Raw genomic sequence first — 22,379 nt, forward strand, 5'->3', positions numbered from 1 at the left:
GCATTTGGCAAAAATCCCCCAAATATTGGGAAAAAACAGAGTCAGAGCCAAAGATTAAAAGAACATTAATAATTATTATAATCCAGAAAAGTCAGTGAAGACCGCAGCGGCGCTATAACCACGTCTCACCAGTAGAAAACTGAAATTATTGGAGAAAAATGTAGTGAAGTTAAAAAGAAACACCCTGAAAACGAGAGATAATCCAGAAAGTCACTGATGACACTGAAAATGTTGAAAGTAATCCAGAAAATGAATTAACAATAATAGAAAATTCAGAGCTTCTAATGATTTTTCAAACAGTGATTAACTAGTGGACCATAAGAAGACAACAGAGCTGATCTCTGTAGTCATGAATGGTGAAATGAACAAGGTAAGTGTGAGGAATAGTTGGACGACAGGTAAATCAAATGAATGGAAATGTTGAGGATGCCTGTTGGAGAGGCGGGAGCGCAGAGAAAGTGTCTGTCTGGCTGAGATAAAACAGCAGGCTGGATTCATTTCCTGCCGGCGTCGGACTGTTTCTGTGTCACTGCTGTGATTTAAGATGTTTGCAGACTCTCGCAGGCCTCTGCTCTCCTCACAGCGTTTACTAACCGAGCAGCAGCTGCTCTTCTTCACGGCGTTCTCACTCCGGCGTGTCATCGACAGAAACATCAACCACAGTGTGTTTTTGTTTCCTCATTCACTGCCAATTCAACAAGAATCTTTATTTTCATGTTAATTTCATCTGCAGCTTCTACTCTGAACCTTCATCTCATCTGCATCCAGCCGGACTCTTATTATTGATTGATTATCGTCACACAGACGCTTTATTCTATTTCACATCATCCATTCAACAATTTAAACTTTTATGAGTAACGTCAGAATGTGTCAGTGGTCATTTTCACCCGGTATTAATAGAATAACTCTTTCTGGTTGCTAATTTCGTCTTTTATTGGCAGGCGCGATGTTTTAATCACGACCCGCTCGGAGGGTTCAGGTTTAATAACCAGCTGGTGCTTGTTTGGTTCATCAAGAGGACGACGTTGATGAGAATTAAATCTGCTCTGACAGATCACCTTTCAGACGTTTTCCTCCAGTCTTTTTGTTCTTTTTTGGAGTCTTATTTTCATACGACACTTCTCTTAATCGGATAATATCGCTGAGATCAAGATCTGTTTGGCGGTTGAGAGCCGAGCGCAGCAGAATAATTCTGCTACGAGAAAATATGTAAAAATGTACATGAGGCAGCAGTTTCATTTTTAGCAATGAGTTAATAATGAAATGATTCTGGTTTCTGTCCCTCCAGGCCTCCGTAAGGTGATGGTCCGAGCCCACCGGCAGGCGTGGTGCTGGCAGGACGAGTGGTACGGCCTGACCATCGAGGACATCCGGCAGCTGGAGCTGGAGACGCAGCTGGCTCTGGCTAAGAAGATGGCCCACTACAGCCTCAACGAGGAGGGTGGAGCGGAGACCAACGGCTCCTCCGTCAGCCAGGACCAGGAGCCCGGAGCTGAGACCGCCGGGTCGACCGCAGAGGCCGAAGGAGGAGGAGCAAAACTGGGAGACTCGCTGGAGACTCGAGGGGAGCTCACCAAGCAGTGGTCCACGTCCTCCAGATCCTCCAACAGGTCCTCAAAGAGAGGAGGTGAGGAGCAGCGTGACATCATGATCAGCTGAGGTTCATTTCACTGCTGATGAAGTGTAACTAAGTAGGTTTACTCAAGTACTGTGCAAGTCCAGTTTTGAGGTACTTTACTTGAGTATTTCCATTTTCTGCTACTTTATGCACTGAAGTCAGTTCCACTCCATGAGATTCTGCAGCCACATATTGTACTTTTACTTCACTAGTTTGTTTATTTCCTTTAGTTACTAGTTACTCCCTGATGCCTCACAGCTACAGTAACATGTTGGAAATTAATTTATTTTATCCAATCAGATAAAAACAAAACAAAACAAAACACACTCTGCTTATCAGAACATGCACATGTCTGCTTTTCTTCTACGTGTACTTTTGAAACTTGAGGACATTTAATATCAGATACTTCAGGACTTTTACTCAAGTAGGATTGTGTGTACTTCTTACAACACTGCCCACAAACTACCATCAGTAACATCAGCTGTGTTCGGTGTGTTTGCAGGGAGTCCGTCTCACCAGAGTATTTCAGAGTGGAGGATGCAGAGCATCGCCCGAGACTCAGAGGACAGCACAGACGACGAGTTCTTCGATGCTCATGGTAAAATCATCAGTTCTCCTCTTCCTCCTGCTGTACAAAAATCTACATATCCCCAGTATGAGCGCAGTAGAGAGGTCTGCACTGATTATCTTGTTACAAAACAATATTCTGTTAGGAAACCTTGACCCACACCTCCTCATGGCAACAAACTCCCCAATGTTAGTTTTATATATACACCTAGTGACCTCGAGTCAGAGACCTGCAGCAGGTTTGAGGTCTGCCTGAGTCATCTTCGACTCTGGTTTGTGTTACGTGGCTGATTGTTTTGACATGTTGAAGTGTTTCAGTCGATTTATATCAGCGCTGTGTGTCTTGCAGAGGACTTTTCTGACAACGAGGAGATGTTCGCCAAAGAGATGACCAAGTGGAGCTCCAACGATCTGATGGACAAGATAGAAACGATAGAGGTGGACGAAGCACAAGGTAGGCGGTGTTTTTCTGTTGGAAACTCTCTGACGTACACGCAGAAGAAGTCTTACCTTTGTACCTTCGTCTGTTTCCACAGAGACAATGTATCAGGAGTCTGGTGGAGAGTACGCTGGGATGAGTAACGAGGAGAGGCAGATGGAGGTACAGTTTCTTTCATCACTGACAGCCATAATTAAATAGCTTGGAGATAATTCTCCTCCATCTCATACGACATACTTTCTCTTCCACTTAATTTGTCTGACAGCTTTAGTTACTAGTTACTACTCAGATTACAATTTTCCATCCCCTTCCTCTACAAGGATGGCAAAAGCTACAGAGTGGATTAAAACTCCGAGCCTCGACCTCAGTAAAAACTTTAAATTTAAACCCTGTAAGGACGTCACTGGGAGATCGATAGTCAATGTTGAAAAGACGTTCAGTTGACGTCTTTGGGACATGATTTTGCTCAGTGGGTTGCATGTTTCTTTACTTGAAACTTTAAAACTCGAAGTACTCGGACAGAAAGTAGTGTTTGAGTCAAATCCCAGAACTCTGGTGCAGAAACTGGAGCCTCCTCTGCTGCAGGAACAAGCTTCACCTCACCAATCTGTAAACACACGTTACACACCTGTGATGTTTCATGTTGACAGAAATCTGTCCAAAAAGACAGACAGACAGACACTTCTTCAGTGTCTGAGGCATCTTCAGGACCAGCTGACGCTCTTGCGGCTGGTTAAAAAAAGACTTTTCCCAGGTTACACTGTGTGAGTGTGTGTTCCTGCTCTTTGTGCCCAGCGCCCCGTCTCAAAACGGAGAAGACACGAATCCATCAGAAAACGAAATGTGAGTCAGTGGAGCGTAAAAAGGTTGTGTGGTAGCGCAGAGATCCTCTGACTGAGGAGAGCAGAAAAACATTAGACGTTGAGATTATAGAGCTTAGAAGAAATGTAGCAGAACATTAGAGTAGACTGAAGTTACTGGTCACGTAGAATTGAACGTGGAATTCAGTGTTTCTTAGACGGACATGAATGATGTCGATCTTTTCACTCGACTGATCTATTAACTGATTATTTCAGTATGTTGTCCTGCCTTCCTCCCTGTTAACCCTTCCTTCCTGTTTCCTGTTTCCTTCCTGTCCGTCTTCTGTCCTCTCACCTGCAGGACTGTTCAGCTCAGCAGTGTCTCCAGCCGTCCAAAATTCACGTTCTGGTCCTGGTCCTGCATGGAGGCAACATCCTGGACACCGGCTCTGGTACCAAACCTCAACATAACAACAATAGTTTTAAGATAACAATGGACTCAAACCTACAGAGCGTCACCACCAGCTCTGCAGAGGGTTGTAGCGTCTTTCAGTTAGGTGTTTCTCAGTTTGGGTGCCACAACTTTTACTACAGATTTCATAAAAGATCCTTCAGTTTCAGTTGTTTTCTCTGATAAACAGTGGTGGTTCTAGACCAGTTTTAATAGGGGGGTCAGGTTGGGGCCGGCTTTTTTGTTAGGGGGCACATACAAAACCAGAAACTAGGATAAATCCCTCATTCAGACAAAGCAGTGTTTACAATTTCAGCAATTTTGATTGGGTAGTAAACTGCTGAGACACTTTATTTCTGCCTTTCCCTTCTGAACAAAATCATTGCAAGAAATCTGTCATTGTATTATTAATGCAGACTCCCTGTCAGGGGGGCCACAGGGGGGTCCAGACTCAGAGTTGGGGGGGCACTGGCCCCTGTTGGCCCCCCCCTAGAACCGCCCCTGCTGATAAAGCAGACACAGTTAGAGAGCGGCTAAACATGGAGGATGCCTCTCCTCAGTAGAAGAGTTTAAAGGAGGAGAATATTGGTCTTCTCTTAGATCTTGAGAATCAGAGGCTGTTGATCTTTTCTTTTAAGCTTCAAACTAAAATAGTAGTTTGGTCTCAAGGTGACACAAGATAAATCTGAGGGTGTGAAAGATAAAAACCTTCTGTGGTGCACACATGTTGGTTTATTCTTTCCAGTCTCTTATCCAGGGATAATTACTGGATCATCGTTATTGTGTGAACTGAGAGTCCCACGAGACAACTTTGCCTCTGCTGTTGTTTGTCTGCAGGTGAGCAGAACAGCAAGCAGGGCGATGGCAACACGCTGAGCGGGGCGTTTGAGACGGTGATGAGGGTCCATTACCCCACGGCGCTCGGCCGCATCGCCATCCGGATGGTCCCCTGCCCCGCTGTGTGTGTCGACGCCTTCTCACTGGTCTCCAAGTGAGCGATACTCCCGAGTGTTGAGCAGTAATTAAATTATCCGGTGTAATACATGCAGGACCTGCTGTGTACGAGAATAACCTGCTGTCTCTGCTCTGCAGTCTGAGCCCCTACAGCTACGACGAGAGCTGCCTGTCCAGCAGCCAGGACCACATCCCTCTGGCCGCGCTGCCTCTCCTGGCTACCTCCGCGCCGCAGTACCAAGACGCCGTGGCAACCGTCATATTACGGGCCAATCAGGTGTACAGTGACTTCATCAGGTCTTTGGAAGGAGAGTCTTTTAACGGCCAGGTCAGTGTGAAGCCTGAAGGTGTGTGTTGCTGTGGGGTTTCTCCTCCAGCTCGGTGTGTTTACATGTTTCTGTGTTTCTGTGTGATGATGCAGGTGTGTGTTATCGGCGACTGCGTTGGAGGCATCCTGGGGTTTGATGCTCTGTGCAGCAGCTCTGTAACGGTGTCCGAAAGCCAAAACAGCAGCAGACGGGGCAGCGCCATCAGTGTGCAGGTATCAGCCTCAACTCTGACTTCAGATAGTCAGGCTAGAGCAACGCTAGAAGCTCGTTTCAGCCTGACGATGTGTTTGTGTTCTCTTTACGTCTTTGTCTCTCAGGACACCGACCTCCTCTCTCCAGGTATCGTCATAAACAGCGTCTCTCCTTCCTCGCCGTCCCTCGAAGGAAGCCGCCACCTCAGCCGGAGCAACATTGACATCCCTCGATGCTCGGGGCCCGACGACCCCAAGAGACAACTTCCACGCAAGCGCAGCGACTCGTCCACGTACGAGCTGGACACCATCAAACACCACCAAGCCTTCCTGTCCAGGTGACACACAGACGTCTTCTGCAGATTTCAGCTAATATGTGCAGTTTTTTTGGTTTCCATGAATGCTGAATGAAAACTCTGATTGTTTGGATGATCAGTCTCCACTCCAGCGTTCTCCACGGGGAGCCCGGCTCTCGGCGCTCCAGCAACAGCACCATGCTGGAAGGAGGCTCGCTGGGAAAGTTTGACTTCGAGGTGACGGACTTCTTCCTGTTCGGCTCTCCTCTGGGGCTGGTGCTCGCGCTGAGGAAGACTGTGGTGCCCTCGTTAGATGGTGAGGAAGCTTTTCATGATGTTCCTCATGTATCCTTTTAGTCCCACGCTGTGGGTTTTAAAACAAAAAGGGCCTTTAATGATTTTCCTCTTGCCAGAAGAGCAGGAAGTTTTTTTTGTAGCCTCTGATGTTTTTTTTCTGTGTGAGAGTCACGTCTCCAAACAGCTGGACAGCACGAGTCAGAGGTCAGAGGTTTGGTGTTTGATGTCATAGGCAGAAAAAATTTGGCTGCGAGAAGAAACATACGTGATTAAAGTCACACAGGCAGGAATCTGACTGCACTGTGTTTCCTTTGGAGAGTGATTTCTGACCTGCAGCTGTTGAGTTAACATCTGGACTCGTATCCAATATTATACGATCCTGTATGGTTTGATTTTCTCTGTTTGTTGATTGATCGAGGTTTCTCAATGTGTCTTTGCTTCTGCTCTCCAGTGTCGGCTCTGCGTCCGGCCTGTCAGCAGGTTTATAACTTGTTCCATCCAGCCGATCCGTCGGCCTCGCGCCTCGAGCCTCTCCTGGACAAACGCTTCCACCTGCTGCCTCCCTTCAGCGTCCCCCGTTACCAGCGCTTTCCTCTGGGCGACGGACACTCAGCTCTCCTGGGTGAGTTCGCACAAACAAACCAAACATATCGCTGCAGATTTTACTTCTCGTTGTTAAAGTGTCATCCTCTTTCTTCCTCCCTTCTTGTGACTCCTTAGTCGAGACGGTGCAGAATAACCCTCAGCTTCTGATGGAGTCTGCTGGTGCCGTGTCCCAACGCTGCCTGGAAAACGCCGTCAATGAGACGTCCATCCCCGTACCCGTCCTCAACTGGCAGAGCTCGCAGCTCCACGCAGAGAGTGTGTATCTGTTATCATCTGTTCATCTTTGTTCTCACTTGTTTTCTGGGGCAGTTTTTGACTGATTTTAAAGGAGCACTCTGTAATTTTTGGGGAAGACATCTTAACCAGAAGAGAAAGATCTTTATTGACCTGTTTCCAGTCTTTATGCTAAGCTAAGCTAGCACCATACCTTTAGGTTTATATAAATTATCATTGTCTGTCTTTACAAATACGACTGAATAAATGAATGATTGTTAGTTCTTTGTCTTTGCAGTGAAGTTTATGACTCTAACTTATCTCTTCTGTCTCTGCAGCTGATTCTCTTCACTCACATATTTTCGTGGATGGTCAGTACCCGTCCTCCACATCACCGGGGGTCCCTCACCTTCGCTTCAACCGCCGGGCCAGCGAGGCCAGTCTGGCAAGCCAGGTGTCGGGATTAGCCGACTCTTACACCGCGTCCAACATCGCCACGAGTAAGTGGACCTTTAACCGCCAGCGCCTGACCCACGTTTCGTCTCCAAGCTGACAGTGTTTGTGTTCTTGTTCCTCCCTCCAAACATCCCCTCAGCACACAAAGGTGAGGTCAGCCACTCTAAAAGGTCCAGTCTGCTGTCCCAGCTGGCTCTTCCCTACAATAGGTTCGCCTCTCGGACTCCGTCCTTGCGGTTGCGCCAGAAAACCCGTCAGGTGTTCCCGAAATCCAACGGAGTGGAGTCTGAGCAGAGCTCGGACGTTAGCTCTGACATGACCTCTGACCTCACCGATGTCACGTCTGACATCACAGACATCAGCTCAGCGCCCCCGTCGCCCAGGGTGCTGAAGAACATAGAGCAAGGTACCCTGGGAGCTGTAGTGAGAGGACATGAGGGAAGGATGCTAGGATCCATCCTCTCTCCTGTGTGCGCTTCCTCCTTCCTCCTCCTGTATCTTCCTCTCTCAGATAGTCTTCCTCAGTAGTCTTCAGAAATGACAAACGGGACCCGGAAACTTTGGACTGACAGGAACCAAAGCATTCTTATTTATATGGCAGTAAATACAATTTAATTAGAAAAAAAACTACAATATTACAATATATTATAATTTGTTAAAAGTACCCATAAAAGTAAAAGTAAAGTTATCATTTTAAAACACACGTTAAAGTGAAAGTCACTTGTATGAATTGTACCTGAGTAAAAGTATCTGATATTAAGTAAAACTAACTTATACCTATATCTACCTGTATGTTGTGGGCTGACTATTTATTGGATCTGATATTCTGCTTTGTATCAAGATCAGACAAATACTTGCATGGATCTGACATTCAGCATGTTTCTGCTTGTTGCTTATTATCTGATTACTGATCAATTAAATTAAAACCGTGCTGCTTTGGTTCTGATGCAGCATGTAATCTGTAACTAGTAACTAAAGTTATCAATAAGATATTTGCCTCCAAACTTTAGTGGAGTGGAAGTACACAGTGGCAGAAAATGGAAATACTCAAGGAAACTACAAGTACTTCAAAATGGTACAGTAGTTGAGTAGATGTACTTAGTTACATTCTACAGTCATTCTTGTGTGACTTCTCTTCAGCTCAGACTTGTGAGAGCAGCTTCGACGAGGTTCTGTCAGAGTCTGAGCTGCTTCCTTACGAGTGTCGAACCTCCAGGTCCTCGTAGTGTTTTCCTCGAGATCTTTAAACTTCCTGTTGTCTGTGAGAACCCTGAACTTCATCTCCACTCGAGCAGAACGTAAATCTGCAGTGGACTCCGCAAACATTCACCGGACGCACTGATTCCCTGAAGTCACTCTTCCTCTCTGTCTCCATCTTTCCCCCGTCTCCTCCCCCTCCTGTTGTAGTTGCCTCCCGGTGGTGGGGCAGTAAGAGGATGGACTACGCCCTGTACTGCCCTGACGCCCTGACAGCGTTTCCCACCGTGGCGCTTCCTCATCTGTTCCACGCGTCGTACTGGGAGTCCACAGACGTCGTCTCGTTCTTACTCAGACAGGTTCGTACAGTCTTTGTGTTCATTCTACTTCATATTTTCATTTTGATTAAACGTGTGTTTTTAGTCATGCTGGCGCCATAATAACACTGGTTAGATTGCAATGACACTGGGTGGAGATGTTCATGGCCTCCAGGTTATGAATCCTGCTGAGTGTGGTGATCCTCTGACTATTCTTCTAGAGCCACCTTCTAGAACGATTTTTGTTCCTTAATGAAATGCCTGAAATACATCTGCATCAAAAGATGGAGACATTCATGGTCCCCAGATGATAAATCCTGCAGCCTTTGATGATTCCCTGACTTTTTATCTTGTGACAGTTTTTGTTTTTTAGGGAAATCTCTTTAAAATTATTGGGTAGATTGCCAAAAAAAATTATACAGATATTCATGGTGCCAAGAGAATGAATCTCTCCAACTTGAGTAATCTTCTGACTTTTTGATTCGCCAGCAGGTCACAATTTCATTTTTACAGAAATTACGTGGCTCCTCAATTTACTTTTATTCATTGAAATATCTAATTTATTCGATGGATTAGTGAGGTGGATAAATATGGATCATGTACAGACATTCATGGTCCCCAGGTGATGAATCCTGCTGAGTTTGGTGATCCTCTGACTTTTCTTCTAGTGCCACCTTCTAAAACAATTTTTGTTTCTTCGTAAAATGCCTGAAATACATCTGCATCAAGAAGATGGATTGGCACAGTTTTTATACAGACATTGATGGTCCCCAGATGATAAATCGTGCAACCTTTGATCATCCCCTTACCTTTGAGCTATTGACAGTTTTTGTTTTTTTTAGGGAAATCTCCTCAAAATTATTGGGGTAGATAAAATAATTAAATAAAATATAATAAAATAAGATATTTATTGTACCATGAGGATGAACTTTAATAATCTTCTGGCTTTTCGATTCCCCACCATGTCACAAAATTCATTTTTACAACAATGACGAGGCTCCTCAATCTACTTTTAACCAGTGAAATACCTCAACATTGATCATGTACAGACATTCATGGTCCCCAGGTGATGAATCCTGCTTAGTTTGGTGATCCTCTGACTTTTCTTTTAGTGGATAGAATGCCAAGAAACTGGGTACATGTATTCATGGTACCAAGAGGATGAACCCTAACGACTGTGGTGATCCTCGGACTTGTCTTCTAGAGCCACCACCTGGTTGACAACTTTTGTTATTTCTGCATCAAGAAGATGGATTGGCACAGTTTTTATACACACATTCATGGTCCCCAGATGATAAATCGTGCAACCTTTGATCATCCCCTTACCTTTGATCTATTGACAGTTTTTGTTTTTTTTAGGGAAATCTCCTCAAAATTATTGGGTAGATAAAATAATTAAATAAAATATAATAAAATAAGATATTTATTGTACCATGAGGATGAACTTTAATAATCTTCTGGCTTTTCGATTCCCCACCATGTCACAAAATTCATTTGTACAACAATGATTAGGCTCCTCAATTTACTTTTAACCAGTGAAATACCTCAACATTGATCATGTACAGACATTCATGGTCCCCAGGTGATGAATCCTGCTTAGTTTGGTGATCCTCTGACTTTTCTTTTAGTGTCACCATCTAGTTGACAATTTTTGTTATTTCTTAGTGAAAAGTCTTCAGAATCATTGGATAGAACGCCAAGAAACTGGGTACATGTATTCATGGTACCAAGAGGATGAACCCTAACGACTGTGGTGATCCTCGGACTTGTCTTCTAGAGCCACCACCTGGTTGACAACTTTTGTTATTTCTGCATCAAGAAGATGGATTGGCACAGTTTTTATACACACATTCATGATCCCCAGATGATAAATCATGAAGCCTGCAGGCATTCTGGCATTTATGACCCTTAATTTCACCCATTTTTGTAGTTTTTAAGTAAATTTTATTGTCACAGCTCATTTATTTCTGACTGAGACTTCAGCTCTGTCTACAGTTGGGACTTTAGTGCAGAGGACAAAGTCATAAACTTCGAAATGAAGCACTCGGCCAAAGCTAACATTACGTTTCATCAATTCATCTTAAGTCTTAATGGTTATGTTTAAAAATTGAATATCCAGCTGAAGAATTGCAACAGATGGATGCCAAGAAAGCGAGCAGAGAAAATGTCGACTCTAGTAAATCTTAAAGTTTTAAGTACTTTGCAGTAACAGTCTGATGGAGCATTTTATTAACTGTGGCTGAGCTGTGAAACTGAATCCTACAATAACCAATTTACTGCTCGAGTGTGAGAACGGTTTTGTGCTTTTGTTCTCATTTAAAACAAATTTCCTTCTGTAGGTGATGAGACATGAGAACTCCAGTATTTTGGAGCTGGATGGTAAAGAAGTGTCTGAATTCACTCCATCCAAACCTCGTGAGAAGTGGCTCCGCAAGAGGACTCACGTTAAGATTAGGGTAAGATCTCTGTTTGGTTTTAAATGCTTTTACCTCTGTCATTGCAAACATGTATGACCTGTTACATTTAGCCTTCCCCTCAGGCATTCATACAGCTCACAATGATTTTCGTAATCCATCAGATTTGTGGATCGTTGTGTAAAAACAATTGTGAATAAATTTGCATCATAAGTTCCTAGAGCCTAAAGTTACGTCTTCAGCAGTCTAAAACTCAAAAACTATAAAGAAAAGAAGCAAATTGTCACATTTAAGCAGCTTGACCAAGACAACGTTTGACATTTTTGCTTGAAAAATCCTTGAAACAATTAAGAGGCCAGCTGATTATCATTTTTTTTGGGAGTAATGCATTTCGATTCTAATATATGTTGGCCAAATGTGATTATCAAAAACTGGGACGAAGATTTTTGTTAATGCAGCAGGACATCTTCTAGATTAATGATAAACTTTGTTGTCTAAAATGACATCAGTGCACTGAAACAATCTCTCAGAGTCTTCATCAACAAAAGCGAGTGAATGTTTGACATTTTTACTTAAAAAATGACTGAACAATTAATTGTTAGTCAAAATAATTGGCAATTTATCTTCGTTTGAGTCTTAAATCGATTAGTCGTTGCAGCTCCTGACATTCAGCCAGCGGTGGAGACTCAAACCTGCAGGGCACAACGTCTGTCTCCCCCTGGTGGCCACCAAACACACTCCGTCAGGAAAGATTTTAATGTCGGCAGTTGTCTGAAAATGTTGTCAAAGAACTAATATCTGCCTGTGAAATGCTCATGACAGTTGACTTCAGTATGGCCTGAGAGTCATTTAAAGATACTTTTTACAAGATGTCTTCAAACATACCATAAATATTAAATTATGATAAGAAAATCTGAAGCAAGAAGTGGTTATTGACCCTGGAGATGATCATTTTAGCGCTATAATTTTCTTTTTCACTGGGAAATAATCTATTAAATCTTGATGATGCGACAGTTTTCTCATATTTGGATAACATTTGTAGGTCAGGACATCTCAGTACTTCATTATAACACTGTCAGAGGTAAAATGATCTCCGGCTGCTCTGACAGCAAGAGATTTGTTTTCTGCTCTTCTGTTTTTTTTTAAGTCTGATCTAAATTGTTTCCTCTCCTGTGTTTATGACTTGAGAAGTGGTGGGAAAATTTTTTTTGCCATAATAATCTTAAAATTCTTCTTCTTTTCCTTTTTTAAATCTGTGAAAACATGACAAAAAGTTGTTTTCTTCAGCAGAAAATCTTCTGGCAAACCTTTTTTTTTTTCACCAGTTCTAAAGTCTTCCCTTCTCCTTCAGGGCTTCCATAGATGATTTTACCTCTGGGCCTCAAGCTGTTTTAAATGCAAAGTATGCAATTTGTGTCTCAATCAAAACAAAAAAACAAAGCAGTGTGGGATCATGGGAGTTGTTGTCTCAGGCACAAATGTTCAAAGACGAGGTAAAGTTTCGAAGTTTTCGCTCACATCATGACCCCTCAGATTCTCCATGTGACCCTTTGGAGGGGCTCGACCTCCATGTTGGGAACCGCTGTACTGAACTAGCTGACTGTGTATAGTAGTAGTTCAAACTGTATCCACCTGGAGCAGCTCCAACTGTGAAATGCAGCTCTGACATTAATGCATCAGTGTTTTGTACATCGCTTTACTGGTACTTTTTTTTCTCTGTCTCCTCCTGAAACAGTTTGAGTGTTGCCAGAGAGTTGAAGTTGAGGGCTAAAGAGTCAGACAAACCACTCGATACTACGTCGAAAGCTTAAGTTCTGAACTCAATAAACATTTTGATCAACTTAGAACTTCTCTGATTTGAATTCTGGCAGCTTCACAGTTAGAAGAAGCTGTTTGGATTGATTTTAAAGGATTAATCAAAACAATCACGGTTAACGTTATGAAACAACTGAGATGAGGAGGACGTTCGTCTGATTTCCTGTTCTGTCCTCTGTGCGTCAGAATGTGACGGCCAACCATCGAGTGAACGACGCGGTGTACACGGAGGACGGAGCCCAGATGGTGACGGGGCGTTTCATGTACGGCCCTCTGGACATGGTCACCCTCACTGGAGAGAAGGTAATGACAGCGTCCAGCTGTGATGTGCCGTAAATAAGACGAGTTATGTAACTGTGTCACCATCTGTGTCGTTAAGGTCACTCTGAGTCGCAGTGTTGAAAAGATCTCTGTGTTATTTTCCCTCAGATTGACATCCACATCATGACCCAGCCTCCCTCTGGAGAGTGGGTGTACTTTAACACAGAGCTCACCAACAGCAGCGGACGAGTCTCTTATGTAATCCCTGAGAGCAAGAGGCTCGGTATCGGGGTGTATCCTGTCAAAATGGTGGTCAGGTACGCTGAAACTTTACTTAACGTATTAAAAAATGCATGTTTTACCATTTTCACTATATTTTTTTGCTTCCTCTCTTGCAGAGGGGACCACACGTTTGCAGACAGCTATCTCACTGTGGTACCACGAGGGACAGAGTTTGTTGTGTTCAGTATTGACGGATCATTTGCTGCCAGTGTGTCTATAATGGGCAGCGACCCAAAGGTTCGAGCTGGAGCTGTGGATGTGGTGAGGTAAGGGTCAGATCCACAACCCTCTGCAGGCTTATTTTTCAATAGCATACACTGTAAATGATTGTGTTGTAAGAGCTGACAAAAGGCTCTTTCAGAGAACTAAAGCAGCAACAGAGATTCTGCAGGAACTAATCCAATCGAAACAAACACGTATATGAATATTAAGTATCAGAGGCTATTTATACCTGACACAAAGAAATAAAACTTAATGTACAACATTTGCTGAATTTACAATGTTTCACAAGGTTAATAAAGTTTCTTTGAACTCAACATTACATAAAATTAAGAGATTTGTTAGGGGAGTCTGGGGACTTTCTCCATTGGCGACAAAGTGGACAAAATGGTTACTAAAAACACATTTACTGTCAATAAAATGTTATCTTCTTTCATTAATTTGGCACAAATGGTGCACTTAGTTGAAACAGTGTGTTCAAACAGCTGCTAAATGTTTAAACAGAGCAGCAGACAGGCTCTGCAACAAACTGACACTTTTTACAAGAAAAGAAACAACGTTATGTTTTCCATTTAATGCAGAATTTACAAGAAGGCCTAAATAGTTAAGAATTTGCCGTTAATACATTTTCTTCTAACGCAACAACTCACAAAATTGACCGATTTTTAAAGGGAGTTTGGGGACTTGGACTTGGGGACAAAGAAGTACCCTATATTTGTAACTGCTTATTGTATTTGTCAAATTTGACATTTACTTTGTATAAAATGTTGTCTTCTTTCATACATTTTGTGTTTATTGTAAAATCAATTCAAAACAGCTGCTAATTGTAGCAGGAGAAGAAGGAGAAGCCTTGACAAACTGGCACTTCATAAATGATAAAGAAAGACTAATGCTGAATTTACAAGAAGGCCCAAATAGTTAAGAGTTTGTCATCCTAACGCAACAACTCACAAAACTGACTGATTATGAAAGGGAGTCTAGTGACTTTCTCCACGGGCGACAAAGAAAAAAGTAGCCTTTATCAGTTCCTGTTTACTGTATTTGTAAAACTGGAAAAAACTGAACCAACTTTGTGCTCCATATACTTTATTATTCATAGATACTGGCAGGATCTGGGCTACCTGATCGTATACGTAACGGGTCGCCCTGACATGCAGAAGCAGCGCGTGGTCGCCTGGCTCTCCCAGCACAACTTTCCTCACGGCATCGTCTCGTTCTGCGACGGGCTCGTTCATGACCCGCTTCGACACAAGGCCAACTTCCTCAAATGCCTCATCAACGAGGTAAAGTAGGCCGCGCTGAGTTTTGAGGTGTTTTCATATTTAAATTCTTGACGTCTCTGAAAGCTGACCTCCCTCTTTGATTAGGCCCACATGAGGATCTTTGCTGCCTACGGCTCCACCAAGGACATCTCTGTGTACTCGTCCATCGGCCTGCCTCCATCACATATCTACATAGTGGGGAGGCCCACGAAGAAAATGCAGCACCAGTGTCAGGTAAACAGAACAGACACACACATATAATATTCTTTGTTGACCATCAGAGAGTTCATGTTGTGAGTTGATGGTCATGAATATCTCTTCCAGTTCATCCCGGACGGCTACGCCTCCCACCTGTCCCAGCTGGAGTACAACCAGAGGTCTCGGCCCGCCAAGTCCGCCAGCACCCGCATGGTCCTCCGCAAGGGCAGCTTCGGGCTCGGCGCCGCCGGAGGAGACTTCCTTCGCAAACGCAATCACATCTTTCGCACCATCTCCTCTAAGCAGCCCGGCGGGGCGGGGTCGTCCTCTCCCAACCAGCAGGGGCGGACTGAGCGAACCCTAAGCCAGTGCGAAATGGAGCGGGACCGAGTGGTCGGGCCTGCAGCCCAGAGGAGTATGAGCATCGCCGCAGGGTGCTGGGGCCGCAGCGGGAGCACCAAGGAGGGTAGTAGCGGGTTACTCGGCCCAAAGTAAGGTTCAAATCGGAGCTGTGGTGTTGAAGGACTCGGCCTGAGCCACCATGATCTCTGGAGAAAGAAAGAAGGGTGGAGGAAGAGGCGGAGGTGAACGGAGGGGTTGTATTTTAGAAATGAAAGGTTGGGAAGCTGTCCAGGAGGAGTGGACTGATCAGGCCCGGAAGGATCCAGCGAACAAAGACTATTCTGTAGCATGACTCTTTTACAGTAATACTTTTATAGGATACATCGCTAAATATTTAAAACGTGACAAGGAGGGATTAAATGAAATATTATAAGCCTTAAACTAATCTCGTGTAACGGGACGAAACCCCCACCTCCCCTTCTCCGAACACATACACACACATATACAACACACTGTCCTGGACTTCACAGTCATGAGCTCAGGACAAACCACAGAGCCAGATCCAAACAGTCGAGCACGGGTTTGAGGCCAAGCTGATTGGCAGCCATGTTAGAAAGCCAAATGACTTTCACTTCTGTTTCTGTCCCACTGTCAGCTGAGCGACACGTTTCAAGCACCTAGCAACGACGGGCAATAACACCATGGGAGGAGACAGGAAACAAGGAAGCGAAGCATCCACTGGTTCATCCAAACTGCAGAAAGAAAACACACTTTCTCACTTAGCTCTCATGGTGTTGAGCTGAGATAGTTTGGGGTTTTTTTCTTTTTCCAAATTTAGACATTTTGATGCCCTACGTTCAAAACAAGGAGATATTCTGACAAACTCCAACTATTGGCTGACAAAAAAAGCCAATAAAAACTGTTGTTTTACGTCAAGTAATGTTTTGATTTAAACAATGAAATATCCGAGCATTTTACATAAACAATGTTCAGTTTGTGTGAGCAGTAGATAAACACAGAGCTCTACAGAAAGCAGTGACATCATGAGCTTATTGAACAGTGGGGAGATATCATTAAGAAGCAATGTTACTGTCGAGTCAGAGCTAGACTCGACAGGTGAGAAGGTGGAGGTGAGAAAATCTGTATTTTTTGTAGTTTGGTTGAATTGATCCTTGAAGCATCTAAATGTATCAGAGATGAAATTTCCTCTTGTCTTCGTCACAGAACAATTCGGCTGTCACTGATATCTTACGTGTGTTGATGCTACCAGGTTGCTAGTCCAGTTTTCATTCCGGCGTGTGTGAGTCTCCGTAGTATTTTCCCTTTCAGTGTGGCCTCTGGGCCATCCAAGGCCTTAATATCCAACGAGACACTTTTCTCCACAGACGGAACAGGAAGCAGAAAAACAGGGCATGCAGCATTAAAGCAACAACTGAACTCTGTACAGTCCACAGCAACAATCCCTTTATATATTCATCTGCTTGCAATACCTCTGATCCACCTGTTGGTGGTGTTCTGTTCCCCACCTGTGCTGCTGCTGGGGGACACTCGTGTGGTGTTCCCGAACAGGACGGACCTGGTGTTTGTGCCGAGGAGCCTGTTTCCTGTCAGGCTGGACCCAGCGTTTCCACAAAGCTTTCACTTACAGACACGTGTTGATCTTTAACTGTTTTTACCTAATGTACTGAAGAACGGGCCGGATGTGATTCAGCGTGAATGTTTAAAAGACTGGATCAGTTTCAGTGGTGGAAAGAAAATCAACAGCGCCCTCATGAGAGCAAACATTTCATAGCTTCTGTCTACTGAACTGTATATTTTATTAGGAAGGGGACACTGAAGAAGAAGCCACCTCACATCTCCAATCCAAAAACACAAATGATGTGCACAAGTAGTCAGATTTTTCAGTCCTGATGCCACCAAAGGTTTGTTTTTTTCAAGTCTGTCTCGCTGAAGTCGTTCCTTGTGTTCATACTGACCATTAAAACACTTCTAACGTGCTTCTAGTAAATATGAGGGGGAACAACATCGACCTCGTGTGCAAAAACTTGATAAACTTCATATTAAGCCAACCCTCTATTTCATTTATATTATAACTTCCATGTTTTAAATATATACACCCAACATCAGGGCTGGAGTGAATAAAAACAGATCTTAATTTAAATGATGCTGCTGCAACAAACCGACACTTTCTATGAGGAAGGAAACAAATTCATTTTTTGCATTTAATGCCAGATTTACCAGAAGGCAGCAGTGATTTGTGAAATGTTGTTGACAAACTACATCGCACAAAGTTTATAAAGTTTCTTCTCACTTAGTATCACACAAAATTAGGTGATTTGTTAAGGAGGTCTGGGGATTTATCACCACAGGCGACGAAGACGTAGAATTAACGAGAATAGTTAAAAGCCTCATATCAGCTTAAGATGAAACATGTATTGTGTCTTTGTTGTGCTCGTTGGAAGCGCGTTAAGAATTTATCTCTTAATTGCAAGTATGAACAGAAGGAATGGAAGGACAAAAGAAGATTAATCCTCTTCTTAATGTGATCGATTGGACACCTTACAATTGTTTTAAGACAGACTTGAAAACGATGAACTTGTCCTTTAAACCCTTGTCAGCTCCTGGAGTTAGGATAAGTAGCACGGTTGTTTCTCTCGTTCTCTTCGTTGTACTATGCTGTTGTCTGATGCCCGGCTTCCGACACCAGAGTGTCTGTCTCCACCCTCTGTGTGATCAGAAATGTCTTCAACCCACCACAGAAGCGGAAATCATTCTCTAATACTGTAGTCGATCAACTGTGGAACCTCATTGTTGTTTTTTTGCACTAGTTTACGGTGGAAGTATACTGTAGTTACCATCTCATGTTGCTACATACGAACACCTCTGTAGTGCATGACACTTTTTTAAAATTAATTTCAGGGTAAACCGTGTGTGCAGCCACGCTCGTGTCTGTGCATTTTGTCTGGTATGAAAATAATGTAAGTAAATGTGCCAAACAGCGGATGGTTTAAGAGAAGCATTTAGAGCAGAGGTGTTCGAAGTCTGACAGTGTGGGCCCCCCCAACACCCCCGACCTTCTACTCTCCTATTATTCTTCTTTGTCTTTACTTCTATTTGGTAGATAATCATGCTGATTAAAATTTGGGAACTTTATTTCCAATGAATCTTTGGGAGATGTAAACAGGAAGTAAAATGTAGCTGTAGATTCAGTGCATTGTGCTGTTGGCTGCAGCGATGATCATGTTTTTTAAGCCTAGGTTTGTTTTGCATTTTAGTAAATTGGCACCATTAAAAGTATGCCGAATTAGCTCTTAGTACTTCCTGTTTGCAGCGAAGTCATGGATGTACATATAAATATCACTGGATTACTTTGATGCTGAAGAAAACCTAAAAGCGTGAAGAATCTCGGGCAAGTTCTGCAGTTACAGGATGAGGAGCGAATTTGTGCTTTGATTTCCAAGCAAGATGTTAAATCTGAGATTAAGAAAAACTAGCGATTATTTTCAGTATCCTTTAATCTGTCAGATATTTTCACGAATAATCAATTAAGGGAAAAGTTCACCCAAAATGATTAATTCTGATGAATGTATGTGCTATGAAGTTCCAGAAATGTTTTGAGGAACACAAAACTTCACCTGACTTTCCATCAACATGTGGGGGAGATGAGATGATGAGCAGATTCAATTATTTAGGTGAACTATTCCTTTAACTTTAAGCTATAAAATGTAAGGAAAAAAAGGTTATCACAAAGTCTCAGATGCTCAAAGTGACGTCTTCAGACTGCTTCTTTTGTCTAACCAACAGGCCAGAACCCCAAAACTCTTCACTCTCTGTCATAAATGACAAGGAAAAATAGAAAATCGTCAAATTTGAGAAGCTGGAATCAAAATCAAAATAGTTGGCGACTAATTTTCTTTCGATCAACTTATTAATTTCAGTGCTAAATGGAAGCCAAATGGAAGTGTTCAGATATGACAGAATTATGACTTTTTGGCGTTTTCCATGTGCACACTACAAAAAAAATAACTTCCTGTTCCAGAGCGCCCGGGGAGGCGCCTCACAGTTTGATTCAGAGAGTAACCGTCCTTTAATCACAGTGAGAAGGGGAGATTTGACAACTTTTTGATCTGATGTCGTCCACGTCTGAAAAAGAGGTTTCAGAAGGAAACTAATGACGTCTTTTAGAGTTTGAGTTGAGAGCAGAGATTGAGCGTGTTGCTGTCAATTGTGGACAATAAGCTATTTTGCAAAACAGTCATGGACTTTTGCGTTGAGTTTCTGTTGCGCTGCGGGTGACAAACACACATTGTTTCCCTTCTTGCTGAGTTGAATGTCCGTCCGTTTCAGATCCTGAGGCTGTTCAGGCCCGACGGACGTGTCAGTGTACATACTGTAAAGATGTGTATGTAGGACTTCTATGTTTGAGAGTTATTTATTTACATAAAGATCATGATGTTACTCTGGAAATTTCAGGTGAAATATATTTGAAATATGTAGCATTTTGTTTGTCACTTTGGCGGTCATTAAGGCTACGGACCAACACGGGAAGTTTGTTGTTTTTTTTTTTGTTTTACCGGTGCAATATTATCGTTCTGATCCTCACAGCCAGGCAGGAGCGCCATCACAGCAGGGGCACAAGCTCGAGGCAGTTCACACTCACTACACACCACCTGCAGTTCACACCTGGTGAAAACTCTTTGTATCAGAGCTACTGTTGACCTCTGCTGTCTCTTTACAACCGTCGACAACTGCTGAGCATTTTATAGGACTGACAGTACCTATTTTTCAAACTGCAGTATTTTACAAAACCTTTGAAATATTAACTGGAGACTGTTTTTTCAGTCAGCGGGTGCATGAAAGAGTGAAACTCCCATAAGGAAGCAGCTCTATTTAACAAGCTGTTGCATGTCATCCCGTCAGATCGGAACTACTTAACCTTCATGCTTAACAATAATAAAAGCAGTTGTGTTGTCCACTATGTCCTCGCTGTTTAATGAGATCTGTATGAAAACATTCTGCTGATTATATTTGAGATTATCACAATTATTGCCACATTTGGATTAGACGTAAAACGCTTACAGAGGTTTGTCATCAGCTCGTTTTTAAAACACACACTCTAGTTTGAGTTTGAGTTTTTGTGGCACCACTTTATAATAAAACACCCGTCATGAAGAGGATATAAGTTGTAACTGATGGTTTATCGAAGTGGGTGGTGCTTAAACAGGAAGTGGGCTGGGCTGTATCAGACTAGATGATATTAATGCTTGTATCTATAAATGATTCATGAACCATAACTCACAACTAATAAATCTAGTAAATAACGGGTGCATTATTATTAAGTTGTACCAATATTTTATATAATTTATATTATATGAAATGGTCATTCAGTTGTAATCCAGCTGTAGGATATTTAACTGAGATGAAACATCACAGATATTAATAGAAGTGTAGGTCTGTCAACATTTAAGGTGGCAATAATTCATTTATATTTTGGATATATGCAGTGATTCAGTGACACTTTATTTGAACCCCTTTATTTAGAATTTATAAACACATTATAATGTAGTTGTAAGCAGTTTTTAGGACATTATTTAGTTTTCTTTTATGCATTTGTTGTGACAACTAATCATTCAGAATCCTTAATTAGATTCTAAACAATTATTACCTGACAGCCAAATGCAACCTGGTTATAATCATTAGTCTTAAACAGTATTAAACCTTCCTGTCCGGATTTATTTACAACTTTCCTGATGTGTATTTTTTAAAGCATCCACTTACTGTTTATATATGTTGCAGATGCTTCAATGATTGTTGTTATAACTGATTACAAATACAAACACAATGTTACAAACAATACAATTTATTAAGTGTTAATGTGTTTTTAAATCTAAACAAGGGGCATTTGAAATAAAGCGTTTCTCTGTATTCTGTCAGCAGCTGTACGCAGACGAACATAAAGATCTTTTTGGATGATTGGAAACTGTTTATCCTTTAATTGACGACACTGTGTGTGCTGGATTAACAACACCAGTATTAGAATTACTCTTCTGAGTGATTTTGACATTTCAGACAGAGGATTCAGTACCGATGTCTCCTGGTTCATACATCGGGCCAAACCTCTGCTGCCCGGCCCCGGCTCTCTCTACCATTGTCTGTACTGTGGAATAAATCCAATTGGACAGTAACTCAACATGTGTACGTGTCATTTTATCAGCCATGCTACAGCGACGAGGCTCTTGTTGTTGAAGAAATATTGTCGGTCAAATACAGCAGGATAGAAAAAGTCCAAGACGATACATCTATTCTTCATGTGCTCTGACTGAAATGCAATTTTTCATTACAAATATCATCTTAACATCAGAATATCTTCCCATTTGCTGCACTTAGGTTTAATGACACAGAGGAGGATGGACTACATGGCAGAGTTGCAGTTCATTGGAGGTTGGTGCTGCAGTGTTGTCGTGTCAAATAACAATCACACAAATATATTCAGTAAAAGGTTTCTTTGAATGATTATTACAATTCAATACAATTCTTTTTTTGTCACCAGGGGCTAAATAATAAATCCTGTTTCTTGACTCTGAGCATAATCAAAATGTTTGTAAAAAGATCCAAACTCATTTCTCTGTGATGAAGCTGTTTTAGAGCGGTAACTTGAAAGTAAAGAGACTGACTAACAAAAGTCAGTCTGCTCTGAAAATAAAACTTTGTGTTATTTCAGGAGGAAAACTGCCTCAATTATTCTCTCATATTAGTTTGACATGTTATCTGTTAGCTCTGTATGAAACCCTGCATGAAGACGTGGAGAAAACAATTTGTTCACATTTGTTTATTCATGATTTAAAGCTTCAGTTT

At 42.4% G+C, this 22,379-nt stretch overlaps 1 protein-coding gene across 2 annotated transcripts in view; it reads left to right on the forward strand.

Annotated features, from left to right (window-relative positions):
- The window catches only part of pitpnm2 (phosphatidylinositol transfer protein, membrane-associated 2), a 46,244-nt gene extending 24,530 nt beyond the window's left edge, over positions 1–21,714 (forward strand). Inside the window, exons 6-27 of one of the 2 annotated variants that reach the window (XM_030435517.1) lie at positions 1,289–1,627; positions 2,121–2,216; positions 2,535–2,639; positions 2,722–2,786; positions 3,786–3,876; positions 4,713–4,866; positions 4,968–5,157; positions 5,251–5,370; positions 5,476–5,687; positions 5,786–5,961; positions 6,394–6,564; positions 6,663–6,803; positions 7,100–7,261; positions 7,357–7,623; positions 8,625–8,773; positions 11,071–11,187; positions 13,147–13,263; positions 13,390–13,538; positions 13,620–13,769; positions 14,822–15,005; positions 15,090–15,218; positions 15,309–21,714. In XM_030435517.1, the coding sequence (XP_030291377.1) occupies positions 1,289–1,627; positions 2,121–2,216; positions 2,535–2,639; positions 2,722–2,786; positions 3,786–3,876; positions 4,713–4,866; positions 4,968–5,157; positions 5,251–5,370; positions 5,476–5,687; positions 5,786–5,961; positions 6,394–6,564; positions 6,663–6,803; positions 7,100–7,261; positions 7,357–7,623; positions 8,625–8,773; positions 11,071–11,187; positions 13,147–13,263; positions 13,390–13,538; positions 13,620–13,769; positions 14,822–15,005; positions 15,090–15,218; positions 15,309–15,677 (3,653 nt within the window). In that variant the 3' untranslated portion in view covers positions 15,678–21,714. The remainder of the gene's footprint in view (positions 1–1,288; positions 1,628–2,120; positions 2,217–2,534; positions 2,640–2,721; positions 2,787–3,785; positions 3,877–4,712; positions 4,867–4,967; positions 5,158–5,250; positions 5,371–5,475; positions 5,688–5,785; positions 5,962–6,393; positions 6,565–6,662; positions 6,804–7,099; positions 7,262–7,356; positions 7,624–8,624; positions 8,774–11,070; positions 11,188–13,146; positions 13,264–13,389; positions 13,539–13,619; positions 13,770–14,821; positions 15,006–15,089; positions 15,219–15,308) is intronic. The other variant, XM_030435516.1, reaches the window with a different exon arrangement.
- Positions 21,715–22,379: the final 665 nt, after the last annotated feature.

The sequence above is a fragment of the Sparus aurata genome, chromosome 12 (genome assembly GCF_900880675.1).
Source record: "Sparus aurata chromosome 12, fSpaAur1.1, whole genome shotgun sequence".
NCBI classification, from domain to species: domain Eukaryota; kingdom Metazoa; phylum Chordata; class Actinopteri; order Spariformes; family Sparidae; genus Sparus; species Sparus aurata.